This window comes from Lissotriton vulgaris, chromosome 12, assembly GCF_964263255.1.
Source record: "Lissotriton vulgaris chromosome 12, aLisVul1.2, whole genome shotgun sequence".
In the NCBI taxonomy this organism is placed as follows: Eukaryota; Metazoa; Chordata; class Amphibia; order Caudata; family Salamandridae; genus Lissotriton; species Lissotriton vulgaris.
Window position 1 is genome coordinate 503,698,077 of NC_141700.1, and position 18,964 is coordinate 503,717,040.

The 18,964-nt window shown below is 47.5% G+C and overlaps 1 protein-coding gene across 2 annotated transcripts in view; it reads left to right on the top strand.

The window, feature by feature from the left end:
- Positions 1-18,964, top strand: part of CENPT (centromere protein T) — a 1,372,670-nt gene that overhangs the window by 1,094,729 nt on the left and 258,977 nt on the right. For both annotated transcript variants that reach the window (XM_086945259.1, XM_086945260.1), the window contains one exon: positions 12,705-12,938. In XM_086945259.1, coding sequence (XP_086801385.1) covers positions 12,705-12,938 — 234 coding nt within the window. The remainder of the gene's footprint in view (positions 1-12,704; positions 12,939-18,964) is intronic.

Here is an 18,964-nt window from a genome sequence, read left to right on the forward strand (position 1 = left end):
TGCTAGGTCCCCTCCTATGGGTGGGACCCAGGAAGGGGGTGGTTACACCCCTTTCCTTTGATCCAGGCCGCGCTGGGACAGGGGCTGGGAGGCCCCAGAACCGGTTTGGCCGGATTATGCAAGGGGCAGCCTTGTGCTCCCCAGGCAGTGTCTGGTTTCTTTGAAACCTCCCTACTACAATCCACTATCTCCTGTCTGGGGTGGTTTGGCACCGCCCTGCGACAGGAAACTCTTTGTCCAGGCCACCATATGCTGAGTTTCGGTCAGCAGCAGGAGGCCAGACCCGTGTCTGTGGCAGAGGCATCCATTTTGTGGATCTGAGGCTCATTTTAAATCAACCGCGTTTCAGTAAAGTAACATGTCTTCTCCCTCTAGAAGGGTGGAATGCTACCCCCGTCGCCAGAACTGGCGAGGGGGTAGTATTCCAATTCGTATGACACCTTACACGACATGTTTTGATAAAGCCAAACCAAAGTTGCTATATAACCGCGAGGATTATAAGGCGCTTAAGAGTATATGGTATGGCATTATCCCGGATCAGCTTAGGGAGTTGTTCCCGACAGCTGCAGACAGGCTCAGCTCCTGCCAGAGCTCCATCTCACATAAAACCACGCACTCTGCCTCCAGGATTGATGAGGCCTTCCGTAGGAGTGGCTTACAGGCTATATATGTGTCCAGATATAGGTTTAGATATAGTGATACTATATCTAAGCAAGGGGTGATTACACCCACTTGCCCCAGCTGAGTGATCAGCCAGTTGTGTCAATTTAAGAACCAGCCAGGGGTGGCAAAAGCTATGCTTCAGCCCCTGGTAGGCCTTGGTGGCACCTATGCCCTGAGCACCTATAGTGCATGGTACAGGGGCTGACAAGGAGTCCATTTCCAATTGTGGTATGTACCTATAGCACATGTATTATAAATTTAGAGAGAGAACAGCAGGCTGGGGGTCTGATTAGCAGGCCCACAGCCTCAGTAAGTCGAAAACCAGTGAAGCAAAAAGCAAACATTGGGGTGACCATAGGATAGCAGACCCTACTCTCCTACACAACCCCCCCCCCCAAACGCAGGGACATTAAACTTAACCTTGACCAGATAAGTCTTCATGTTCTAAGTGGAAGTACCTGGAGAGACCATCTGCATTACCATGGTCAGTCCCTGGGCGGTGCTCCACTGTAAAGTCCATCCCCTGTAAGGAAATGGACCACCTGAGCAGTTTGGGATTTTCACCCTTCATCTGATTTAGCCACAAGAGGGGCTTATGGTCTGTCTGAATTAGGAAGTGAGTACCAAACAAGTATGGCCTCAACTTCTTCAGGGCCCAAACCACAGCAAAGGCCTCCCTCTCAATAGCTGACCAACGTTTCTCCCTGGGGGTCAGCCTTCTGCTAATGAAAGCAATGGGCTGGTCTTGACCATCTTGATTAAGTTGTGAAAGCACAGCTCCCACCCCCAACTCAGAAGCATCTGTCTGTACAATGAACTGTTTGGAGTAGTCAGGACTCTTCAGGATAGGTGCAGAGCACATGGCCTTCTTCAGGTCATCAAATGCCTTTTGACAGCTAACTGTCCACTGAACCTTTTTGGGCATCTTCTTGGATGTCAAGTCATTCAATGGTGTCACAATGGACCCATAGTTCTTTACAAATTTTCTGTAATACCCAGTCAGGCCCAAGAAGGCTCTGACTTGTGTCTGGGTAGTTGGAGGAGCCCAGTCCTGTATGGTCTGGATCTTGCTCTCCAGTGGTTGAACTTGACCCCCACCTACTAGGTGGCCCAAGTACACAACCTTGCTCTGCCCTATCTGGCACTTAGTAGCCTTGATAGTCAGGCCTGCCTTTTGCAGGGCCTCCAGAACCTTCTTCAGGTGGATCAGGTGATCCTCCCAGGTGGAGCTAAAGACAGCAATATCACCTAGATATGCTGCACAAAAGTCATCCAATCCAGCAAGGACTTGATTCACCAACCTTTGGAAGGTGGCAGGTGCATTCTTCAAACCAAAGGGCATTATCAATTTGTGGTAATGTCCACTAGGGGTAGAGAATGCTGTTTTGGCTTTTGACTCTTCAGCTAGTCTGATTTGCCAGTAGCCAGCTGTCAAATCAAATGTGCTCAGAAACTTGGCAGAAGCCAATTTATCAATGAGCTCATCTGCTCTTGGAATGGGATGAGCATCTGTCCTAGTGACAGCATTGAGACCTCTGTAGTCCACACAAAACCTCATTTCTCTCTTCCCATCTTTGGTATGAGGTTTTGGCACAAGGACCACTGGGCTAGCCCATGGGCTCTCTGATGGCTCAATCACTCCAAGCTCCAACATCTTTTGCACCTCAGCCTTTATACAATCCCTGACATGGTCAGGTTGCCTGTAGATCTTATTCTTCACAGGCAGACTGTCACCAGTGTCCACCTCATGGGTGCACCAGTTAGTCTGGCTGGGTGTGAGTGAAAACAAATGTCTGTGGGCCTGCAACACCTGTCTGCAGTCCACCTGTTGCTGCTCAGTGAGGCTGCCTGCCAAGGCTACTCCATCAACTGAACCATCATCAGGGTTCTGGGAAAGCAGGTCTGGGAGAGGGTCACTCTCTTCCTCCTGTTCCCCATCTGTGGCCATGAGGAGACTCATGTCCTCCCTGTCAACAAATGCTTTCAAACGGTTTACATGGAGCACCCTGTGGGGGCTCCTAGGGGTGCCAAAGTCAACCACATAGGTGACTTCTCCCTTTTTCTCAATGATAGGGTAGGGTCCAGTCCATTTGTCCTGGAGAGCTGCCGGCCCCACTGGGTCCAACACCCACACCTTCTGCCCTGGCTGGTACTCAACCAGAACAGCCTTTTGGTCATGCCAAGCTTTCTGTAATTCTTGACTTGCCTCAAGGTTTTTGGATGCTCTCTCCATGTATTCAGCCATCCTGGAGCGGAGACCAAGTACATAGTCCACAATGTCTAGTTTAGGCTTTTTGAGAGGTAACTCCCATCCTTCCTTCACCAAACTCAATGGACCTCTTACAGGGTGGCCAAACAAAAGTTCAAAAGGGCTGTAGCCAACCCCCTTCTGTGGGACCTCTCTGTAAGCAAAGAGCAAGCAGGGTAAAAGGATGTCCCATTTCCGCCTAAGCTTCTCTGGTAAACCTTTTATCATTCCCTTTAGGGTCTTGTTGAACCTTTCAACAAGCCCATTGCACTGTGGATGGTAGGGTGTGGTAAACTTATAGTTTACTCCACACTCTTTCCACATTGCTTTCAAGTATCCAGACATAAAGTTGGTACCTCTGTCTGAAAGAACCTCCTTTGGAAAGCCCACTCTTGAGAAAACTGCAATGAGGGCTTTTGCCACCACAGGGGCTGTGGTGGTCCTCAGGGGAATTGCCTCTGGGTACCTGGTGGCATGATCCACTACCACCAGTATAAATCTGTGCCCAGATGCTGTTTGAGGATCCATGGGACCCACAATGTCTATTCCAACTCTTTCAAAGGGTACCCCCACCACAGGTAGTGGTTTCAGGGGGGCCTTTGTTGTGCCACCTGACTTACCACTGGCTTGGCAAGTGACACAGGAGCGACAAAACTCCTTGACATTTTCTGACATGTGAGGCCAGTGAAAGTGTGGAACAAGCCTGTCCCAAGTCTTATTCTGGCCTAAGTGTCCTGCAAGGGGAATATCATGGGCCAAGGTAAGAAGGAAGCCCCTAAACTTCAAAGGTATAACCAACCTCCTGGTTGTGCCAGGCTTGGGGTCTCTGGCCTCTGAATAAAGGAGCCCTTCATCCCAATACACTCTATGGGTACCTTGAGCATTCCCTGCAGCCTCAGCAGCAGCTTGCTGTCTGAGGGGTTCAAGTGAAGGGCAATCTAATTGGGCCTGCCCCAGGTCTGCCCTTGAGGGTTCCCCTGTCCCCAGAAACTCAACCTGGTCAGGTTCAAGCTCCTCTGAGACAGTCTCCTCTTGGACTGCAGAATCAGTTTCCTGTGAAACTTGATCCTCAACCTGGGGCAAGTGGGAAGGCACAGCCTTAACCCTTTTGCTCCTTCTCTTGGGTTGTGGTTGGTCTATTGTTTCAAGATCCACCACTGGTTCAGGAAGGCACTTCTTAGCCTGAGACCTTGTCACTGCAAGGACATGAGCTGAAATCCCTAGCATTTCTGCATGAGTCCTGTACTCCACTTCTGACCAAACTGAGCTTTCAAGATCATTGCCTAACAGACAGTCTACTGGGAGGTCTGCACTCACACCAACTTTCTTTAGGCCATCTACCCCTCCCCAGGAGAAGTTCACAACAGCCACACTATGGGAAGTAGTGGAGTTGCTTGCATTGGTCACTAGGTAACTTTCACCTAGTACAATCTGTCCAGGGTCCACAAAGTCAGGTGTCACCATTGTGACACTGGCACAAGTGTCCCTGTAGGCCTGAGCCAGTTTCTCATTGATTAAGGGAGTCTGCCTATATTTGCCCAGGTTACTGGGGCTTACTGCAGTGGTCAAAGATAAGTCCACATCATATAGGAGAACTGCCTGTGTGGGGATTCTGACTAGGCCAGATTCCACCTCAGTACCCAGGGTCAACCCTACTAAACCCTTTGGCTGTGTACCACCACTGTTAACTGTACTAGGGGGTGCAGGTGCTTTAGGAGCTGCAGTGGTGGGGGACTGGATTTTTCTTAGTGCATTCACTGCCCCAGTGTGAAACTGATTTGCAGGTATTACACCAAGGTTTCTTTGGGCCATCATTCTTCTTTTTCTTGTTTCCATTTTGGGAACCCCCCTCCTTATTGCTAGTTTGGGGGCCTGAAGACTTCTGGTCCTTTTCTTTATCTTTCTGATTCCCACCCTTCTGGTCTGTTTTCTTCTGGTCACCTTGGTTCTGGTTTTTTTTGCTTAATCCTTGTTCTGACCCATTTGTCTGCCTTCTTTCCCAATTCTTGGGGAGAGGTCAAATCAGAGTCAACAAGGTATTGATGCAACAGCTGGTTCTGACAGTTATTAAGGATCTGCTCTCTCATCATAAGATTGTACAATCCTGTATAGTCTGAAACTTTACTTCCCTGCAGCCAACCCTCCAGAGCCTTAGAGGCACAATCTACAAAATCAGTCCAGTCCTGAGTCTGTGCTTTTTGGGTGTCTCTGAACAACAACCTGTATTGCTCAGTGGTTAGGCCAAACCCTTCAATAAGAGCACTCTTCAGAACAGAGTAGTTTTTGGCATCCTCAGGTCTAACAGTGAGGAGCCTGTCCCTCCCTTTCTCAGAAAAGGAGTACCATAGAATTGCTGCCCACTGATCCTCAGGGACCTGCTGTACCATGCAGGCCCTCTCAAGAGCAGTCATCCATTTGTGGATATCATCCCCTTCCTTGTAGGGGGGCACAATTTTTGTCAGGTTTCTATTGTCATAGGCCCTGTCTTTTTCTTTAGGAACTTTGCTGCCACCAGTGGCATCTAAGCCACACAATTTTCTTTCTCTTGCTAAAGCAAGTTTAGCTTGAGCCAAGGCTACCTCTTCCCTTTCTATTTGGAGTTGGACAGCCCTCATCCTGGCCCTATGCTCTTTTCTCTGGGAGGGAGTCATCCCTCTTTGAGATTCTCTTGAGGCACTAGAAAGATGAGAGTCCCTTGATTGAGATCTCACCCTCCTGTTACCTGGGAGAATTTGGTTATGAGATCTGGAGTGGTGCTGGCCCTCTCCATTCTCATGTAGGTCCAGGTTGGCCTGGTTAAGCCTGGCAACCTGTACCTGGTTTCCCCTCTGATCCTGATCTTCAGGCTCTTCTAAATCAGAGCCTTCCTCTTCCTCTTCCTCCTCCTCTTCTTCATCTTCTGGAAGATTCTCATTCTCAGGGGAGTGTATCCCTTCACCTGATTCTAAGGGAGCCTGACTCACCTTATCTAAGTCATCCTTTTCTAGGAGAGCTACTAGGGAAGGAATGGTAGGGCCTCTGCCCTATTTTAGCCCCCTGGCTGTGCACAAGGCACTCAGGTCTTTGTGGCTAAGGTTGTCATATCTGGATGTTGTCCCTATAGGATCAACTATTACAGGAGCAGAGCCTGAGGCTCTACCTGTATCAGACATGACTGCTAGTGAGGTGTAAGTGATGCACTTACCTACACTAAGTGTTTTCCTACTGTACCTTGCTAGTGAGTTGTAGTCAGGGTGTGCTAATCCCTTTAATCTACAACTACTAAGTTCAGTAGAACTTAATATGCTAAGCTTTTGATTTATATGTACCTAAGGTACTTGATGTGATCTTTCAATTTGATGTAAAGATTGCAATGGTAAAACAAACAGCAAGCTCAAATCCGCACCGCTGCACACCAATGTGAGAAGTTGGCCTGATATGTAGTGTTTCCAATTCTGGAACCACTTGGGTTCAGTCCAAACAAACCCCAAAGATGTCTGGTTGTAAGTCAACCTTGTTAGACAAGCTATCCTAGTGGTAGCATGGACTAAGCAGCCTTAAAGGCTTAACTTAAGAGGTCGTGTTAAGCGAGCTGTTTTACCACATACAATCCTGTAATCAAATGAAAGGACACCACACAAGTATATATTATAAAAATATATGTATTTATTTCTAAATTACTCCCCAGTACTCTTTATGAGGAAAGGGGCACAAGCGTTAAATCAAAAGCACAGTAAAACATATAAAGTTGCACAATTATGGATGAGGGCGGGTGGCCACTCAAACCATATACTAAAAAAGTGGTATAAGTAACACTTATCGAACAGTGGTTAGGCCTAGGGCCTAGAGATTCGCTGGGAGCAGTCAGGACTAGCAATGCTGAAGTCGGGAGTAGCCCACAGGAGACGGGTGCAGCACGGAAAGTGCGGCTCGCACCAATGCAATGTCAATGGTGCGTAAAAGTTAGATAAAGTGAATTAAAAGATACTTCCGCTGAACCTAGAGGAACAAAACTTTAGACACAGACCCTAGAGGTGTGTACCAGTGTATGTACACCGGCGTTGCAATGTTACCTCACCCACAGGCCGTGGGTGCACAGGGTCGAAGTGGCGTCGGGTTTTGACACGCAGGCTCTTGGTGCTTGAAGCTGTTGCAGCTGCAGGCGATGTGAAGCAGAAGTGTCCGGTGCGATCCAAGGGTGGATCGAAGTAGAAAAGTACCTGAAAGCAGAGGGGACAGAGTCTGGGTCACTCAGCAGTGACCAGGGTGGAACCAGGACGGAACCAGGCAATGTCGGGCGCAATCAGGTGGTTGTCGATAGGCTTCTCTCCGCTGTCACGTGGGCTCTGGGGCATCTGCGACGTCCAGGAGCAGGTCACGATCTGTCCCACGTAGGCTCTCGCCGTCAGCACCGTCGGCTTCAAGATTGCAGCAAACAGCACTTGGCAAAAGCAATCCACGCGGAACCGGGAGATTGCTTATCACTCGAACCAGGAGGGTCAGAGTGGGGGCTCCTTTTCACAGGAGCTGGTGCAGATCTGGAGCAACCAGAAAAGCAAGTTGTATTCAAGTTTTCGTCGGCACAGGGGCCACAAGCCAGCTGGCAAGTGACCGGGCCAACGCGTCGAGCCGCCACAAGCAGAAGGGCCCCACGCAGCACTCGTCGAGTGTGGAGGGGGTAGCTTTGGTGCAAGTGTAGCTCGGGGTGGGGGCTTCTCAAACCCCGGTGCACAGCTTCGAGAATCACTCGTGGGCTGCACGGTCAGCGTCTCGTGGCCTTTTCAAGATGGCGTGCCCCACGCTTCCGGTCGCCTCCACTGGTCTCAGCTCTGCAGGGACTGTGGATCGGGCTGGGAGAAGGCGGGCAAGCTTGATCTCGTCGATCTCTGTCGCTCGAGTTCCGGCGGGAACTGCAACAAAGCAAGGGTCGAGGGCTGGATGGTGCCTGTTTGCACAGGGTGGTCACTCCTTGACCACAAGGGAGATTCTTCAGTCTTCTGCGTTGAGTAGAAAGTCGAAGGGTCCAGAATTCGTTTCTTATGTTTCTTCAGGATGATCTGAGTTGCATTGGCACTGCTCCCACTCTTATTCGAATCTGGTGGGCTGGACATCCTGCTAGGTCCCCTCCTATGGGTGGGACCCAGGAAGGGGGTGGTTACACCCCTTTCCTTTGATCCTGGCTGCGCTGGGACAGGGGCTGGGAGGCCCCAGAACCGGTTTGGCCGGATTATGCAAGGGGCAGCCTTGTGCTCCCCAGGCAGTGTCTGGTTTCTTTGAAACCTCCCTACTACAATCCACTATCTCCTGTCTGGGGTGGTTTGACACCGCCCTGCGACAGGAAACTCTTTGTCCAGGCCACCATATGCTGAGTTTCGGTCAGCAGCAGGAGGCCAGACCCGTGTCTGTGGCAGAGGCATCCATTTTGTGGATCTGAGGCTCATTTTAAATCAACCGCGTTTCAGTAAAGTAACATGTCTTCTCCCTCTAGAAGGGTGCAATGCTACCCCCGTCACCAGAACTGGCGAGGGGGTAGTATTCCAATTCGTATGACACCTTACACGACATGTTTTGATAAAGCCAAACCAAAGTTGCTATATAACCGCAAGGATTATAAGGCGCTTAAGAGTATATGGTATGGCATTATCCCGGATCAGCTTAGGGAGTTGTTCCCGACAGCTGCAGACAGGCTCAGCTCATGCCAGAGCTCCATCTCACATAAAACCACGCACTCTGCCTCCAGGATTGATGAGGCCTTCCGTAGGAGTGGCTTACAGGCTATATATGTGTCCAGATATAGGTTTAGATATAGGGATACTATATCTAAGCAAGGGGTGATTACACCCACTTGCCCCAGCTGAGTGATCAGCCAGTTGTGTCAATTTAAGAACCAGCCAGGGGTGGCAAAAGCTATGCTTCAGCCCCTGGTAGGCCTTGGTGGCACCTATGCCCTGAGCACCTATAGTGCATGGTACAGGGGCTGACAAGGAGTCCATTTCCAATTGTGGTATGTACCTATAGAACATGTATTATAAATTTAGAGAGAGAACAGCAGGCTGGGGGTCTGATTAGCAGGCCCACAGCCTCAGTAAGTCGAAAACCAGTGAAGCAAAAAGCAAAAATTGGGGTGACCATAGGATAGCAGACCCTACTCTCCTACACCTTTGTATTATAGAAAACGCTTTAGAATCATAATCACACAATATACACTGTACCAACAGGCACCAGGTAGAAATTCACAGGGGATTATATACATGACTGTGTCAATCAGGCCATGGTCAGAACTATTAGAAAGCACAAGTAGCAGGTATAAAACAACCAGTACTTACTGGTAAAATAATTAACTCAGCATTATCACAAGCAGCATAAATGCATTATGTCTGCATCACTTTAAGCATAAACATCATAGCATGATATTTGGATTAGGCATCACCACATTATGCAATTGCATTAGTCATAAACACCCTGGAGCCTTGCGCCCTGTCAACACCATAAAAATGACCCCAGGCCAACTGGTCTTCCTCTGGGGCCCAAATGCCCCTTGTCCCAAATGTCAGGGCTCTCGATTATAGGGCCTTCCAACTGGCCCTCCGGCTGCCTTGGCAGTGAAAACACTTGTGGGGTGTATCTCACCCCTTCCTTGATATTCAAATAAACATGCTCTGTTGTTGCAGCTGCCCGCGCTACTGCAGTGCAGCTGTGAAGACAACGTTCTGGCTCTAACAGTACCTAGGGAGCCCCTTTCAATGGGGCCCTTCTGATGCCGCTCTTGGGATCCCAATGCGATGCGGCCAAAACGAAGTCTGTACTGGCACCAAAAATGTGCAATTCATGCCCCACTCGCAGGGACTCTAAAACTGCCAGGTGACAACGTTGCAGCTGTCCTGAATCAGCTGTGCAGCTGTAAAGAACCAGTGCCTGATTTGAGCCCCACTCACCGAGGCTCTCCGTGGATGACTCGGGTCTCAGGCTGAACACAGGACTTCGGCATGGAGCCCGCGTGACTTCGGTCTCTCTCTTTGGCCTGCCTCTCTCTCTACCAGGCATGGTGAGGCACGAATGCGGCAGGTGGAGCCTGCAAGGCTCCGACGCCTCTTGCTCCTTCCTTCGTCGCTCAGACACTCTCAGGCTTGGCCACATGTGGGGCTCTCAACAGTAATGGGAGCCCTGCCTAAAAGCAACCCCAAGCTTGCCTGACTTCATGCCACCTCGGTAATGATTGGCTGCTCCTGCTGGCCCCGCCTGCAATCAGGCAGCTTGCCTGCCTTCTGGATCGCCGCTCGTGGAGCGACGGCCAATTTCGGCAACAAAAAAGATGCGGGGTGGGATCCTGCTCGGTTTCCCTAAAACGCTGGGCTCTCCCTGGCACACGGGAGCCCCGCTTGGAATGTGGCTACTCACGGAGCGATGGCTCCCCTACTCTGGGCCCTCAAAACGACTGGGTAGGCTTCCCTTCACAATTAAGCTGCCCAGGGGAATCCCCACGCCTGGTTTCCTTCAGAACACTCCTCTGCCCAGCGCTGCAGGGCTCCAACGCTCCCCTCGTTCTGGAGCAGCAGAGAGCAAGGTGCAGTGCTCACAAGGCGCTAGAATCCCAGAGTTCAGAAAGCAAAGCTGGTCCCAGGAAGGCCAGCTCACAGGGCCCTCCAGCAGAGGCGCAGTCCCTCGTGGCGGTTCCTCCTGAGGCCCAGCAAGCACAAGAAACACCCAAACAGCACCCACCAAAGCACACTTTTCATGGGGTCACAGTCCCAGTATATATAGTACATTTTCCTTGGTTCTCCCCTTGGCACAGGGCTTGGGGAACCAGCCTCAACTGGTTCTGGGGGGTGTTGAAGTACTCTGTTTACCAGGCTTCCACCCTCCTTTGTCAGATGGGGGCTCTGTCCTCAGACACACCACAGGGGGGGCGGAGCCAGCATTCACCCAGGCAGGCACAGACCTTTTCAGGGTCAGAGACTACTCCGCCCACTACTCCAAATGCAGATCTGCCCATTCAGCCTATCGCTGACTCACCCTGCCCTCCCTGAAGCCTCACACCTCACCAGCCCCTGTCACTCCAGAGCCAGCCATGCAATATACATCAGACAGGCAGATACATAGTACACAGAAATGCCAACTTCTAAAAGTGGCATTTCTAAAATAGTGATAATAAATCTGCGTACACAATTGCGCAGCATTTATTATTACTATTCCAAACATACCAAACTTGACCACGCTGCCCATCTCATATCAGGAATTACCATGAAACACTCATCAGGGAATCCCCAATGAATTCCTATAAGTGGGCAGCCTCAGAGCAGTGAGAAACCAAATTGGCTGTTTTCACTACCAGGACATGTCACACACTTAAGGTACATCTCCTACCTTTTACCTACAATGTACTCTGCCCATAGGGCTAGCTAGGGCCTACCTTAGGGGTGACTGTCATGCAGTAAAAGGGGGTTCACAGACGTGGCACACACTTTAGGTGTATAGTCAAAGCAGCAGTAACACTGCACGCAAGGCCCTGCAATGGCAGAGGCCTGAGACAGGTTTGAAAGGCTACTTTGTTGGGTGGTGCAAGCAGTGCTGCAAGCCCACCAGTAGCATTTAATTTACTTGCCCCGGGTATATGAGATACCCCTTTATTGTGGACTGATAGGTAAATTAAATGTGCCAAACAGATATAGACCAATCTTACCATGTTTACCACAGAGTGCACACGCACTTAAAACTGGACAAGAGTGCTAAAGTGCCCAGAGTCCTAGAACCACTAATACCAAGTCAGAAAAAAGACTAGGAGGAAGGCAAAAAGTTCAGGGATGACCCTGCAAAAGGGTCATGTCCAACACCCCGCCAACTGTATTTATCATGCAACTGTGGTACCATAATTTGGTACCCTCCGACTTGATGTGCACTCCTTTTGAAACCATGAACAGCTGTTCTCATCACCTTGCTTGCTTTCAATCCACTGCCTCATCCCTTCAAGGAGAAAGAACTGCTTCATTGCCTTGAATCTAAGTGGGCCCTTAGCTTCTATGTCAACCATACCAGATACTACCGACAGGATAACCAACTTTTTGGTGCCCTGTGTCCGAGGGTGTTGAAAGAGTCATGCTAGTAACTAACATTGGCGCACAGGCTTGGTGCTTATATGGTGCTCCGCTACATCACTAGCACGATGAAACAAGGAAAACACAGGGCTGCAGGCATCACCTACCGGCATGGGGGAGCATGGATATCAAAACGTATCCAGTCTGGAAAATATTCTAAAGGTCAGAAATCTGCAGTTAGGTAAAAAGAATTACAAAAAGTACTTAACTTTTTCTTCTTGTCCCATAAGAAGTCCTCCTTCCGTTCACATGCTTCCTGGAATAATCTCCAATTTCACATTATCTTGGGCATTTTGTTTCTTACATGATGCTATGAGATTACTCGCTTTGCAGGCGTATTATTTGTCTCCGAATCCACAGTTAATGTTGGTTATTGGGTGTATAATGTATGCAAAAAAGGTGTCATCTTAGGATGTGTGTTGAACATTCAGAAGGACATCGAGAGAAAATGTTTTCTTTTCAATACCCACCAGATGGTCTTCCCTTCTATTGATAAGTTATGGAAGAGATGGAAAATATTAAGAGAGGTAAAACAGGTGTAGGTCTTCCTTTATACTATGAGATCAATCGCTTTGCAGACTAATTTTTGGTTCCAAAATCTACATGTTAATATTATTTGTCTTATAAAAAATTGAGTGTAAAGATGAGATTTATTATTTGGTGTACAATTGATGCAAGAAAGATGTAAGACAATCTCTACTATATTATCGCATTTGGCGCAGGTTCTCGAGTCTCTTCCCCTGCTGTCCATGCAGTGTCTAGAAAAACAAGCTGGCAATCGGACACCATGTCCTCTCGACGAAGTGAAAAAAGTGCCACCAAAGAAAGGACTCTGGCTGCAGCTAGCACACTCAAAGTGAAAGAGAGTTCACATCGAATGAAAAGAAGTGGTTGGACAGATGATGATGATGAAGAAGACGAGGACATAAAGAATGTAGGAGAATCATTAAGTAAAGGTAAAACTGTAATTGAATTATGACGTTTAACTCCAATTATCTTTTGTTTTGTCGAAATTTACATTTCTTGCAACCATTTTGCAGCTCTAACTGGGATCAGTTGTCTGTGTTTGAATGCTCATCACTAACCTGGTTATCTTTTAATGTATTTTTTACAATTGCAAGACGTAAGTCTCCCATTAAAACCATTCTGCTATATTGAACGATGTGGATGAAATGGCGTGTGGTGCACTTGAGAAACCGAACTATTTGTCAAACTCTGTTTTGCAAGGCTTTCAGAATGAGAAATGTCATCGAACATTGTCTGCTCAAGAAAGAGCTTTGTCATGGTGCTCAAACCTGTTTATTACCAAAAACCTAAGGCCCACATTTCTTTCTGCAAATGTAATGCTAAACCCTCTTTTTTCCATACACTGCTCTTACTGTGGTTGTAAACATGAATCAACCATGTTGACTCGATTTCCTTCACCTTCAGATTTGTTGCTATTACTGAAATCTAAAAACTGTTCACTTAACATCTAGAAAAAAAACGATCTTCAAGTATGCTCCCTCACCAAAATTTAAAAAACTCCTGGTCCTCGGGAATCTTAAAATCCAGCATGTTTGTCTCTAAGACTCAATCTCAGCATTGCTGGATCACATAGGCTACAAAATCACGCATCTTCTTGGCATTGACTTGAACACATATGGAGCCCCACCCAAAAAGTATTACTTTTTACACACTATTGATGTTTTCTCTGGTACAGAGTTGCAACTTAAAATCATCCAACAGTATTTGCCCTTTTTAGTATCCGGATAACACATCAAACTAAGGGGCCTCCTAATGCTAGTTACCTTGATGATGTATCACTGTATCGTACCTAATTATGTTCCTACTGTGATTGCCGTGATCTCTGTTAGATCCTTTCCACCCATCATTATGCAGCTTGAACCAGATATCATTGCTAAACATTTAACAAAAAATCTTCAATGCTATGTTCTGTACAGGTAAATTTCCCAAACATTGGAAAAATGCCTCTGTCTTGCCACTTATAAAGAAAATCTAAATCCTCTTGACACTAACAATTGTCGACCTATATCATGGCTTCCTTTACCAGCCAAACTGGTGGTAAGGGCTATGAATTCACAGCTTTAGTCATTTTTAACTGAATGTCATTTGGATGCAACTCAGTTCTGTAGCTGAAGTGGCCACAGTATGGAGACCACTCTTATCGTGGCCCCTGAGGAAATTGGATCCGTTCTAGACAGGGGTAGCAGAGAGGATATGGTACTGTTGTACCGATCTGCAGCTTTTGACACAGTGAATAATACACGTTTGGTCGACCGGCTGGAGAAACTGGGTATTAAAGACTCAGCCTTAGCCTTGCTTCAGTCCTTTCTCAAATTCGATTGCCCTGCCCAACAGAATGTTTTGTCCAAATTCAGTGGGTGTCCTAACATTTGCCAGATCTTTTGTGTAATTGTGGCCTTAGTAGAATTGCCTTTACATATAGGGAAACATTATCTGCATATGCGAACAGTTTTATAGATAACCCTTACCCTTCAAGGGGATTCATCTGAAAGCAACAAAAGAAATGTTTACGGTTCCATGTATTTTGCATAAAGTAAAGAAGACTGAGCAGACATGCATGTTTACCTCTCTGTTCTGAACCATTCAGAGTTGAGGCTGCTGCGGCTAATGTTTGCATGCAGTCATTACTTTAAAAAACAGAACTAATGCAACTAAACCACTACCAAAGTGAATTGACCACAAACCGTTCCAGAACAATGCCCAAGAGACACAGACAGATTCCTTTTGACATCTAATGGAACAATTGACATTTGTTCCTGGGTTACCTCGCAATAAAAATCTTACATCCTGTCTGAGCAAAGTATCGGAGTGGATGGATTTGTCTTTCCTTAAACTTAATGACTCTAAGGCGGAAATTATGATGCTAGGTCACATGGCCCCCATGAATTTAGATCCCTGGTGGCCGAGCTGCCTTGGCCCCCCCCCCCCCGGCACCTAAGAAACAAATTAAGAGTCTAGGTGTATGGTTGGACCCTAATCTTAGTTTCTTAGTACAATCACGTAAAGTTGCTGCCACCTGTTACGGTTTGATTAGATCGATAAGGAAGATTTTGTCTCTCCTTCCTTTTGAAGCAAGACGTCTGTTGGTTCAAGCCCATATCCTATCGAGGCTAGATTACGCTAACGCGATCTACCTGGGCGCACCTCATGGAACCATTAAAACCCTACAGATCATTCAGAATTGTGCCGCTCGACTTCTAATGAATGTACCAAAGCGGAATTCTGCTAAGTCAGCACTTTGTCAGTTGCACTGGCTGCCAATGCAGCAAAGGATCTGGTTTAAGGCCATGTGCACTGTTCATAAGTCCATCACGGACAACGGACCCGCTTTGATTCAGCCTATGCTGCAACTACATCAGGTCTCCCGAACTCTCAGATACAACCATAAAAACCTTCTGACAGTCCCTAGGATTAAACGGACTCGGATGGGTGGGCGACGTTTTTCACTTCATGCCGCAAAATTTTGGAACCAGCTCCCAGACTCAATTTGTCTTGAACCTGATTATCTCCGTTTCAGGAAACTGCTGAAGACCCTTCTTTTTCCATGATCAGTGAAGAATGATTAGGTGTCACTAATGCGCTGGGATGCCCTTGGGTAGCCATACGCTATATAAATGCGTATTCATTCATTCACCTCAGCCAGATTGCTTAGGTGCTTATAAGGCTGGTATGTGAAGAACCATGTTTCCTTGGACAAAGCCATGTTGCTGTGGGGAGCCAAGTCCATCAAGAACATTGTTGTCAACTTTTCATAAATCTTGGTATCCACATTGAAGAGAAAAAGGGGTTGGTAAGACTTTTTCTCTGGTTGAGGCTTATCTCTCTTTAGAAATAGACTAATCTTTCTGTCTTCCAATGGTAAGAGCAATCGTCCAGATGTTGACATCTCTTCATAACCTGTAGAAAGAAAGGGACCAGGACCTCTGAAAGAGTTGCATACAATTATGTATGTGAACCATGTGGTCCCAGAGCATTGCTTTTTTTGGAGAGCGTTCATAGCCTCCTGATGTTAGTAAGGGCAAGCTGTGATTTAATTTTACATTCTCCTATGATTTAATGTAGACAGTCCTATCAACATAGTATTTTCATGGCATTATTCGCCTCTGTTGTTTTGATCTCTGCATGTGCAAGTCAGTGTAAAATACCCAAAACATTTTAATATCTGAAAAGGATAATGAACAACAGAACCTGCCAAAGCCTTGAATAATTTGATAATATTGCCTGTAATTCATTTTTTGGGTCATTGAGGCCTAAGGTTTCTTCCTTTTTTCTGGAATTCCACCTCCACTGGTCTCCTGGTCATGGCATTTTAAGCAATCCAAACTTGTGATTCCTTACCACATAATGTTGAGTAGACTTGATGATCATAATCACCCTGATAAACATGATTAGAGAGGTAATTTTTGAATATTAAAGTCTTAGCTCATAATTCAAAATTATATTGCTGCATCACCCTGAAGTTCTGTCGAGAGAAGGCAATGATGTGGCATGTCATACCTCACACATAAAAACATTAATTGTAAGAAAAATCAAAATAAGAACAGGTGTTCCTGTTGTTAAAGAGGTTCAAAGATGAGGTTGTACATGAAAATTGAGCCCTGATTCAATTGGCAAAATGAGGCAAAGATCAGACTCGATGGAAGAGTGTATTATGATGGCGCACTGGGTAGACAGAAGCACTGAAACAAGGAAAAAGTTGATTATTCGCTTTGGTGGTGTGGTGGAGAAAAATCTTAAAGTCCTAGCAGTATGGGTTTGTTTGTTTGCTGTACACTTTGATTTAATCTACCACTGTGTCTGCGGATAGTCACGAGACGCTGAGGCTTAGTGACACAATAAAAGTCTCCACCCAATACTGCCAGATTATCATTAAAATGTGGGCCATACTGAAGGGAGTACACATTGGAAGTACCAGGTTGAGTTAGATACTATTCAGCATTGCAGTTTCCTTTTTAGGATTTAGATCGGTTTTATTCGTTTTTAGAAATAAGAAATACAAAACTGCTCACCTACATCCATTGGCCTGTGGTGACTCGTGTACTAAAATCATGTGTGTATCAAGGAGAAATCAAGTAGAGTTTGAAAGTAGCAAAGAGAGAGATAAAAGAGGGTCAAAACAGGGAGGAGGGTACATTCAGGTGTGCACTTATGTTACGGTCTATGGAGGTGAACTCGGACAAACTAATGGTCATCAGGTACAGTCGTGGAGGTTAAGCGCAATATTCGCAAATATCGGGGCAGGACAATTCACAAATTAGTCAGCTAAATATTTGAGGCAGGGTTGCCACATTTTGTTGAAATGGCGGGAGGTGGTGCATAGTCACTGCCACTCCCATACTTTTTGTAGCCAGTCCAAGTGTGCCGGTACAGCGTCTGTACCTCATTTAGAGAGAAGGAGCAACTTAGCTCCTCCCAATGCTGGGGTAATGGCTCTGCCTCTAGTGGACCGTAAGGGATAAGTGAGGGGGTTTGGGAGACCCAAAATAACATAGCTCGGGAAACTGCGATGTAAGTCCCCCGACCTGTCCACCCTCAGGGTAGACCACTCCCTATGAGTATCCATTGCGATATTAAAGTCTCTACCCATCACTAAGTGCTTGTCTGGGGAAGTCAACAGTCGGCCCAGTGAGTCCCTAAGGAAAACGTCTTGACATTCGTTAGGTGTGTAGACTGTGACTATAGTGTATCTAGTGCCCTGGATTAAAACATGCAACGCTAAAAGCCTGCCTGGGAATTTCATAGAAACCCGCTCCACCCGCCTCAGTAATTGTGTTGCAAACAGGATAGCCACCCCAGCCCTCTTGGCCACCCCAGATGAGAAGTATTGGCGATTGAACAAACAGGAGCGTTGCCGTCGCTAATCACCCTGGAGCAGGTGGATTTCTTGTAACATACAAATTTCACGATCTGATAAAGACTTCTAGTTGCAGATTCCTTACCTTTGAATTCGCCAGGCTAGATCTGGAAAAAAATTCTGAGCAATACCCCTTGCGCGCGACGCTGGATGGCTTCATTCGGTCTGCTTGCGGTTGTTGGTGTCGGTTTTGACATCGCAGTGCCTATATAGGTGCCACCCAGGCGCGCGGACGTCAGTTCTTTTCTTTCCGCGCCAATCCGGTGAGAGCCACCCCTGCCACTTTTTGGCAGGCTTTTTTCTCGACTTTTGTCTATATTTTTGTGTACTGTTTCATGTGCGAGGGATGTCCGTTAGAAAGAAAGGTTTTAAACCATGCTGGCCTTGTTCCCGCATGATGTCTGTTACCGATCTCCGCCGTGTATGTCTGTGGTGTCTTGAACACAACCACGATTCTAAGTAGTGTTTCGGACTCTCGGGCGATGGCCCCGAAGACATTGAGGGAGCGGGAAATGCAATTGCTCGCGGCCTGGCATTCGACAGCGTTAAGCGAGACTCCGAGGAGGTCACGGTCCCATTCGAAGAAGAGGAGGTTGCGGGGTCACTCATGGAGTCCTAAGTACTCTTCCTCCCATTCGAGGTCATCAGGATATTCGGAGAAGAGGCACAAGAAGAAGTCCAAGCGGACTACGACTTCACCTCAACTGGCGTCCATCGTCGAGAGAGGTAAGGAGCACCAGCACTAGGGTCTTCGCACCTCCCACCCTTTCTGGGAGCTGGAGCAACTCCCGCTCAAAGATTTTTACAAGGCCATGCGCTGCATATTTGAGAGGACTAACCCCGTTGGTGACCCCTCGGGCCCCGCGGGTTCGGATGGGGCCCCATCTGGTTCGACGCAGTCTGCTTAGGCCACGGCACCGGTGGGGCCTCAGGGGATCCGGTTCGACGCCATTCGTGCCAACGTGACTTCCCCCGGCGTCGAATCCGAACTCGGTGCCTGTGATGTCACCGGTGCCCTTCGGCGGGGCAAGTCCCATCCTCATCCACGACAATACGGAGCGGAGCGGGAACGGCGTCGGGCGATTCAGACGTCGACAGAAC